The 10158-nt window shown below is 46.2% G+C and overlaps 1 protein-coding gene across 1 annotated transcript; it reads right to left on the bottom strand.

Moving 5' to 3' along the window:
* Positions 1–1547: 1547 nt before the first annotated feature.
* On the bottom strand, positions 1548–2501 carry LOC115271496 (olfactory receptor 52N2-like). The gene has a single exon (XM_029914117.1). It carries the CDS (start codon positions 2499–2501, stop codon positions 1548–1550), a length of 954 nt encoding a protein of 317 aa, XP_029769977.1.
* Between the last annotated feature and the right edge of the window lie 7657 nt (positions 2502–10158).

The following is a 10158-nucleotide window of genomic DNA, read 5'->3' as shown; positions in this document are numbered from 1 at the left end:
TTTTTATAGCTTCTCTAACCTCCCTGAGCATTTCACAGTCACTATCACCATCCTAGTCAGATGATCAGTAGAGTATTCCTACTGTTATCATTCTTATTATTCGAGCATAGAATTACTATCCACAGAGATTCTCTAGTACAGTTTGGTTCATTGAAGATTTTTACTTCATTTGATTCTGCGCTTTCCTTCACATATAGTTCCACTCCCCCACTAGCATGAGATGTTCTGTCCTTCTTTTCTCCAAACGAGCTCACCCATCCTCGGAGGCCATGGGACAACTCCAGTTGAATTCACTGGAGGCTCATGGCCGGTGAAAATCAGGCCATTAATTTAAGTCCCTACATGGAGGTTTAGGGTGAACTCCTGAACAATTTGGGAGTTTTGCATTGATCTCAATGGGACCAGATTCACCCTTAGTGTTTAACCTTCTGCTCCTGGCTATGAAAAACATGGCTTTGGGTCCTGCTACAGAGATACCTATTCTGTTAGGGTGCTGAAAGAGTCTGAAGGAAACCCCCAGTTTATGTGGCGTTCTGAAACCGAGCATAAAACATGGGGACTTCAAAACACATGGGCACTGATTTTGCCCTCAGGGAGGTCATTGTCAATCTGGAGTGACCCACTGGAGGCAGAATGTGAGAGCAGAATCTGACCAGTGTTGGGCCCATTCTTGTTATGAACCCTCTGGTAACACACATACCCACTGCAGAGGCTTTGGCTCCACTTCTTAACAAGGGAGTGAAGTTGCTGAATTGGAAAACTTGAGCTAACTATAGAAAAACCACACCTCCCCCCCCCCCCAAAAAAAAGGAAAAAGGAAGCTACTGAGACAGATAGAAGGACACAGTAAGAGACAAGGAACTGGTCTTAAAAACAAATATTTCTCTAAACTATTCCCTATACATTTGTAGTTCCAATTTAATCAGGTAGACCCCTTGGTTTTTCTGCATTCAGCACCCCAGGCCTCCCTCCCATGCCCTGGCTGCGCTGTGCTGATACCTGGAGTCAATGTCCACATTTTGTGTTCAATTATTTTGTTACTGTTTGTCTTTATTTGGTTTATCCTCCAGGTTTCCTGAAGGATTGGACGTAAAAAAAATCAGGTAAATTTTGCTCCCCAGATCACTGTACATATGACAAAAAAGTTCAGCATTGTAGTTTCTTACTTTTCTCTTTGGCTATCTGAAAGCATAGCTTCTGTTCATCAAACTGATCAAGAACCCTGTTCACAAAGGGACTAATGCAAAGTCCCTGGCTTCAAAAAGCTGCAGTATCTTCTTGTAGGCTGGTAGTCTTGGAAAGGCCGAGTGACAGAGGGTGTTGGGGTGGGGGCTGACCGGTGACAATGAAAGAGATCATGTGATGATCAAAGAGAGGGAACTCCGCAATGGAGAGGGAAGTGCTTGGTGATGGAATGATAAGACATTAGGTGTGAGGAAGTTCTCAGACTCTGAACTTCCACAATGCTGAGCTCAGCCAAACTTGGACAGAGCACACTTGGTTAATGAGGAGAAATCCTTTCCCACTCTTGACACAGAGGATTAAAGTCAGTGGCCCCAAGAGCACATTCTGCTGGTGTATTTGCCCACTTTGTCACGAAGCTCTTTGGTTTTGACCCCATAAATGATAGGGTTGAGCATGGGGGGGATGAGTAAATAGAGGTTGGACAAGATGATGTGAAGATGGGGAGCGATGCCCTGACTGAACCGGTGTGTCAGGCTGGTGAAGAGACCAGGAGTATAAGTTGTAAGCATCACACAGATGTGGGCTGTGCAGGTGTTCAGGGCTTTCTGGTGGGCTTTCTTTGAGGACATTTTTAGGATGGCCCTGATGATCAGACCATAGGAGAGGGCAATGAGCATCAGGTCTATCCCGCTGACTACAAATGACATAACCAAGCTATACATCCTGCTGACTGTGATGTCTCCACACGATATCTTCGCCACAGCCATGTGCTCGCAGTGCGTTTGGTGGATAGTGAGGTTGGCACAGAATGGCAGCCTACTCAAGATCAGGGGTAGAGGCAGGATGAAGAGAGCAGACCGTATCAAACCTACAAGCCCTAACTTAGTGACTCGTGCATTGGTGAGGATGGTGGTGTATCTCAGAGGGTTACATATGGCAATGTAGCGATCGAAGGCCATTGTCACGAGGATGGCTGACTGCGTAAAAGAAACCATGTGAAGAAAGAACATCTGGGTGAGACACCCACCCACAGTAATGCTTTTCAAATTGAACCAAAATATACACAGTGCCTTTGGCACAACCAAGGTACACGTGGCGATGTCTGTGAGCGCCAGCATGCTGAGCAGCAGGTACATTGGCTTGTGGAGTGTCTGTTCTTTGCCTACAATAAACAGAAGCATGAAATTTCCCAACAGGCTGATAATGTAGGACATAGAGACAGGAATGGAAATCCAGACGTGGGCAGCTTCCAGGCCAAGGATCCCCGATAGGCTGAATGTTGAAGGGTTAGAGGGGGTGAGGCTGAAATTTGCCATGATAGGATGCTCGATGTGTCGATTAGGCTCAGAAGTGCTCAAGGTGCCTGTGAAGAGAGAGAAGTACAGCAAAGGGGGGTTACTCGCTTTATACAATCAATAGTACAGTAAATATTTTATACTTATTAACAACCTAGAAAGGGGAGTCAGCAGTGAGGTGGCAACATTTACAGATGGCACCAGATTATTTAGCTCACAGTCAAGGCCAGAGAAGTCCTCAAAGGAAGCTAACCAAGCCAGGTGAATGGGCAGTATGATGGAAGATGAACTTAGGTGTCAATAACTTCAGTGTGTATGCCCACTGGAGGGAAAAGCTTGAACTCCTTAAACACCTTATAAGGTTCTAATTTAACTGTATGAACTTCAGACAGGGACCTGGGCATCATGGTACAGAGCTCTGTGAAACCCTGTTCGAAGTGAAAGCATGGACAGAAACTGAGCAAAGCATTGGGTTCCAGTAGGAGGGAGATGGGGAATCATAAAGAAAATACAATGCCATGAGATCAGTCGGTCAATGATTCACCCTCCTCTGGACTCCTCTGTGTAGCATTGGACACCCTTCTCCCCCAGGATAATGCAGAACTAGAGAGGCCAGGGCAGTGAGAATGATCACAGGCCTGCGGAAACTCTCATATGGGAGAGATTGAGAAGACTGGGATTGTTACCTTAGAAAGGAGATGAATAAGAGGGGACATGAGAAAAACCTTTAAAATATTGACTAGTAGAGAGTAGATAGAGAATGTGGTCTCCCTGTCTCAAATGCAATTAAACTGAAACTTGGCAAATTCAAAATAGATTATAAAGAATACTTTCTGCACTCAACGTCTGATTAGACTGAGGAACTCATTGACAAAAGAGGTAGTTGACGCCACGAGATAAGCAAGAATCAGGAAGGATTTGTAGATTAACATGGATAGTGAGACTGTCCAGTTATAATAGTTACAGCTAAATAAATATTTTAGAAAGCCTATACACCCACGTGTTTCAGGGCACAAGCTAATCTCTAGCTTTTAGGGATTAGGGTGACACCCTCTTGATGGTCAAGTCACCCCACCATCCCCCTACTGCTGTGTTTCTTACACTTTCTTCTGCAGCACCTGACATTGTCACTGTCAGAGAGAGGATACCTGACTGGATGGACCATAGCTCTTATGCACAATGCAATTGCTATATTGGAAAGGAGCCAAGTTTCCCAAATGGAAACAGACGTTATCGTGCTGGGCTCTGACTTTGTGCTTAATAGAATGGGCACAAAGGGCATAAAGGACACAAGACTCTTGGTATTTAGGGCTACAGGCCTGCACCTCTGTTACTTCCCTTTTTTCTTTTGGTGAGACACTTTCTTGAAGGCACCCAGCTTTGTCTGATACATAAGTTACAGGTGTTAACTGAGAAGTGTAAGCAGAGACATGTGTCAGCAACTCAGCTGCTAACCCTTCTCGTGGCTGAATATCGATGAAGTTTGCAAATGACAAAAAAATTGGGGGATTGTAAATAATGAAGAGGACAGGTTACTGATTCAGAGCAATCTGGATTTGTTGGTTAACTGGGTCGAAGCAAACAATGAGTGTTCTAATATAGCTATGCAGAGATCTACATCTAGGAACAAAGAATGTAGGCGATGCTTACACAATGGGGCACTATCCTGGGAAGCAAAATGATGCTAAATAACATTCGGGGGTGTGAAGGGATAATTAGCCAAACATGAGCTCCCAGTGTGACCATATGGCCAAAAGAGACAATATAATCCTTAAAAAGCAACAGAGGGTCCTGTGGCACCTTTAAGACTAACAGAAGTATTGGGAGCATAAGCTTTCGTGGGTAAGAACCTCACTTCTCTGGAAATTACTTGCATCTGAAGAAGTGAGGTTCTTACCCATGAAAGCTTATGCTCCCAATACTTCTGTTAGTCTTAAAGGTGCCACAGGACCCTCTGTTGCTTTTTACAGATTCAGACTAACACGGCTACCCCTCTGAATATAATCCTTGGATGATAACGAGGGTAATCTCAAGGAGAGATAAAGAAGTTATTTTACCTCTGTATTTGGCAATGGAGTGACCGCTGCTGGAATCCTGTGTCCAGTTCTGGTGTCCACGATTAAAGATGGATGCTGATATATTAAAGAGGGTTCAGAGAAGACTCACAAGAATTATAAAAAGATTAAAAAACCTGCCCTATAGTTATAGACTCAAAGATTTCAGTCTATTTAGTTTAACAAAGATGGTTAATGGGTGACTTGTTAACAGTCTGTAAGTATCTACACGGGAGCAAATATTTAATAATAGGCTTTTTAGCCTATCATACAGAGGTATAACATGATCCAATGACTGGAAGTTGTTGAAGAAATTCTGACTGGAAATAATGCATACATTTTTTAAATGGTGAGAGTAATTAACCATTGGAACAATTTACCAAGGGTCTTGGTGGATTCTTCATCACTGAGAAGAGAATTTTTAAATTAAAGTTGGATATTTCTCTAAAAGATCTGCTCTAGGACTAATTTTTAGGAAATTCTTTGGCCTGCGCTCTACAGAAAGTCAGACCAGATGATCACAATAGTTTCTTATGTCCTTGGAATCTACGAACACATCCCTAGGAGTCAGTTGGAGGAATTTTGCCTCCACGCTTGTGCGTGAGCTTATTGAATGCATTTTTCCTATTCATGACTGTGTTGAATTTAACCCTCTGGGGAAAAATTCTCATGTGACTATGGAGCCTTGAAAATGTTACAGTAGGTGTGTATTGCACGAGACTCACAGATCTCGTGTGACACTGCATGGATAAACGTTTTACGTGGGAAAAATAATGACCTGAGCCCATGTAACCGCCGCACTGAGCAATGAATGTACAGCCCTCACCATTAATGACTATGAGAGATGGCTAGCAACTGCTCCCAGAACATCCTGGGTTTAACGTCTGTGTCCCAGTGCCCCCCTGTTTCATTCAGGTTCCAGTGGCTCCTGCACATGGCAGCTGGGTTTATCTAGGCCAGGGGTTCTCAAACTGGGGGTCGTGACCCCTCAGGGGGTTGGAAGGTTATTACACGGGGCGGGGCTGGGGGTCAGGAGCTGTCCACCTCTACCCCAAACCCTGCTTTGCCTCCAGCAATTATAATGGTGTTAAAAATATAAAACAATGTTTTTATTTATATGGGGGTCACACTCAGAGGCTAGCTATATGAAAGGGAACACCAGTACAAAAGTTTGAGAACCACTGATCTAGGCCCTCACCTGCCCCAGAGTTGCCCACTCTCATTGTATTGTGTGCATACTTCTCAGCTTGTGTACAGTTCATGTATAGCAGTTCCCGAAGCGCCACATGGTTTATAAACGTGCACCAAGATCAGTAGCACAGGAGCCTTGGTACTTGCAACTCTGTGTGAGATTTCTCACAAGTCAGAGACAGTCACTGATTACCACCCGTCAATGGAGGAGGTTAGACAGGGTATAACAAGAGCAGCATCAGAGGTGACCTGGCATTTGCCCCTCTCTGGGGAGATTTCTCACCAGAGCGAGACAATCACTGATTTGCCACCGGCCAAGGGAGCAAGTGTGACAGGAGGCACCTCACCCCCTGCAGAGGAAGATCTGTTGGGTGCATGGGGCAGCTTGGAGGTTGAGGTAGCCAAGGATGAATGGGGAGCATGGAGAAGCCACTGGCAACCAGCATGCTGTTGGAATCAGTGCAGCCTGGAATGGGGAAGAAGAGTGCGGACAGGGTGTCAGAATATGATGGGAAATTGAACCAACTGAGGAGCAAAGATGAATGTCTCTTTTCACTGGTGAAATGCCAACAATCACGAAGAAAAATGGCCTCACAGTGATACCCCTCACCCAGGAGCAAAACCAATTGCCAGACCCCACAGTGAGAGCTCACAGAAATATCTCCTCAGACTAGGTTAAACTCAGTGTCTGCCTGCACCAGGGAAAAGGGGTAAATCAGCCTGAACTCCCTTTCTAGGGGTGAAGGAAACCTCAGCAGCAGCTCAGCCTGTCCTGGAAAGGAGAGAGGGACAGACCCGGTGGGAGGGAGGGAGGATGTGGAAACTAAAAGGAACCAGTGTGAGTCATTCTTCCTCAAGAAGAACAGGAGTACTTGTGGCACCTTAGTCTCTAAGGTGCCACAAGTACTCCTGTTCTTCTTGCGGATACAGACTAACACGGCTGCTACTCTGAAACCATTCTTCCTCAAAACGACACAAAGCTTGAACGTATTGCAGCCCGTTAGAAACCGGGACATACCTTCCAGACACTACTTTTCTGTGTTGGCAATTGCTCATGTTCCCACAAGGCTGTAGTGAGGTCGCTCACGGAAAGAGGGATAGTCCAGATGGGGGAAGCTGCCAGAGACAAGCTACTACTGTGCGGTCCACGTTAATTTACAGTCTGAGACACCAACCGCAACGCCCAGGAGGGTTCCGCCCAGAGCTTCATTACGCCTCTTTGGTCTGTGCATTAGGCAGGATGTCTAGTTCCTATTTTGCCCAGTTTCAGGACTCTGTGCCACTGTGATCTGGATACTGCAAGTCCCATCGTCCCACCTTCTCCTCCCTCCCCCGCCGCCACAGACTTTGCGTTCTTGGACCTCCCCTGTGAGATTTCCAGCACTGCCTGGAAACATCTAAGCCAGAAACATGCTTTTATTTTTACTTCATTTTGGCACTTCTCAGTCTCTCCAGACCCAGAGATGCAGGGGCACAGAGAGCAGACCCCTCTCCCCCATGAAATAAAATTGTTATCCTAATTGTTTTAACCTTTCTTGCCACTCATCTCAATGGGACCAGATTTAGGCTTACTGTTTAACTTTCGACTTCCAGCTGTTAAAATCATGGCTTTGGGTCCCGCTACACAGAGCGCTATTCTGTCACGGTGGTGAAATAGTCTGAAGGAAACCCCCAGTTTATGTGGCGTTCAGAGACCGGGCATGAAAGATGGGGATTTCAAAACATGTGGGCCCTGATTTTCCTCTCAGGTAAGCCAGTGTCAATCTGAAGTGACCCACTGAAGGCAGAATGTGAGAGCAGAATCTGGCCAGTGTGGGGCCCATTCTTGTTGGGAACCCTCTGGTAACACAGATACCCACTGCAGAGGCTTTGGCTGTACTAATTAAGAGCACAGTGGAGTTGATGAATTGGAAAAACCACACGGCCCAAAAAAAGGAAGCTGCTGAGACAGATAGAAGGACAGTAAGAGACAACAAGGAACTGATCTTAAAAACAAATGTCTGTCTAAACTATTTCCAATACATTTGCATTTCCAGTTTTACCAGGTAAATCCATTGGTGCTTCTGACAATACTAAACAGTTCAACCCTGGAGCCCTTCCTGAGCCCTCAGCACTAACTTTAATGCAGAAAGGGGCAACTCACCGTAATACTGCTCAGCGGCGAGAGGGAATCTCCTTACTGCAACAGGAAGGCAGAGCCCTGAGAATCACTGTATGAATCTCACATGTCTGACACTCGCTGTGCTGGACAGCAACTTTTATGATTCCCTTGTACAGTCCCTGGGGACTCTCTGATTGGCCAGGACTCCCAGACAATTCCCAGGGCTCTGTGAGCAGCGGGAAGAGCAGAAAAGAGACCCTGGAGATCTCCAGCTTGAGAGCCTCCCCCAGAGTGAAGAAATGATTTGCCAATACCAGGGGCAAGATTGTCAGGGCAAACTGAGTCTTGCAGACTGTTCAGCCTAGCAACTGATGATGGCTTTCTTTTCTGTGTGTAATGTACTGCCATCTTCACTATGTGTGGGAATGCTGCCACAAAATACGGGACCAAAATCCATTTTCAATTGCTCGTAGCAGCATAGCGCTGTATACTGACCATATAGTTGCAATATCCAGTCCATTAGCCTCTTAAAAGTCACCGGCACCCTGTGGAGGAAAAATTATGTGATCCTGGACTGATGCAAGCAGAAGGGTATGGGAAAGGCTTTCATCTCCCTGAATTCTGGCATCAAAGATATTTGCCAGTATCCCTTGGTGAGGTCTAAAGTGGATAAATATCTTGCAGCTCAAACTGTTCAAATAGTTCATTCACTCTCTGCATCGGGTCAGCATAAAATTTCAATACTGTGTTGATCTTTCAGAAATCGATGCACAAACGGGTTGTATTATCCTGCCTCAGAACTCGTACCATGGGACTTCTCCACTCACTGTGTGATACCTTCACTCCTCCCATAGCAAAAATGACCTGGAGTTCGTCTCACATGGTATCCCACAATTTATGAGGGGAGAGCCACAGAGTTTCCCATGCCTGATGCCCTGGGACCATTTCAGTGTGGTGGTATTTTAGGTAGCTGCGCCCTGCTGGGGTGAGAACACAGTGGGAAAGAATCAAACAACTGCTACATCAGGATCTTTTCTTCGAGCTACAGTCCCTCCCCCATGCTTGTGTCATAGGAGCCTGGGGGCCTAATTTGAGCTCCACAGGGTATGAGTGTGATGGATTGTCACCACTGCGGTGCAGTCTGGGAGCTGTGGGAACTGCTGGGCCCCTCTTACCACCCAGCTGGGCTAGTCCTTTTTCAAAATGCTTCTCTGGCGATTCAGACTCTCCAGGCCCTGTTATAACCAAACACGACAGCCTATGGCACCACACACCCAAACAGAGCTACCCGAGGGATTACTTAACCAACCAAGTACAAACGGCAGACATCAGGTCAGTGGGCCTGCAATGACCACAGCCCTGGACAGCATCCAGAATGCGTTCAGCTGGGGACTGGATATCCTGGCCTGAGACACATTATTGAGGAACAAGGGGCAGACCAACTGATCATTCATGCCTAAAGTTGTGGGCAATAAAAGAAATAATCACAGAATCCGATGACCTGTCTTTAATATTTACAAAAAAAAAATAATGGGAATGGGAATGGACAGGGTGATGATTAAAGCCTGATCAGTAGGATGAGAGCCCAAGCCCTGCTTTGGGAGGGTCGAGAACCTGTTGCTTCTGCGGCTGATAGTGCTCAGTGCTCTGAAGCCCATGACACAGTCCCAGCATCACAGAGCTAAGGAGACCCCCACCACCCATGGTAACTCAGAGCTCTGGGTCCTCCCGCGGTAGCTCAGAGCTCTGGGTTCCCCATCACCTATGCTGGCTGACAGCTGCTCGGTCCTTGGCCACCCATGACACCTACGAGCTCAGACTTCTGATACGGTCTCCTACAGTATTCTTGCCAGCAAGTTAAAAAAGTATGGGCTGGATGAATGGACTATAAGGTGGATAGAAAGCTGGTTAGATCGTCGGGCTCAACGGGTAGTGATCATTGGCTCGATTTCTAGTTGGCAACCAGTATCAAGCGGAGTGCCCCAGGGGTCGGTCCTGGGGCCGGTTTTGTTCAACATCTTTATCAATGATCTGGATGATGGGATTAATTGCACCCTCATCAAGTTTGCAAAAGACACTAAGCTGTGGGGAGAGGTAGATATGCTGGAGGGTAGGGATCAGTTCCAGAGTGACCTAGACAAATTGGAGGATTGGGCCAAAAGAAATCTGATGAAGTTCAACAAGGCCAAGTGCAGATCCTGCCCTTAGGAAGGAAGAATCCCATGAACTGCTACAGGTTGGGGACCAACCAGATAAGTAGCAGTTCTGCAGAAAAGGACCTGGGGATTACAGTGGACGAGATGCTGGATATGAGTAAGCAGTGTGACCTTGT

Source organism: Terrapene carolina, unplaced genomic scaffold (genome assembly GCF_002925995.2).
Source record: "Terrapene carolina triunguis isolate 2854851 unplaced genomic scaffold, T_m_triunguis-2.0 Scaffold31314, whole genome shotgun sequence".
Classification (NCBI taxonomy): Eukaryota; Metazoa; Chordata; order Testudines; family Emydidae; genus Terrapene; species Terrapene triunguis.
The sequence above is the reverse complement of the archived record's forward strand: the minus strand, read 5'-3'. Positions and strand labels throughout refer to the sequence as shown.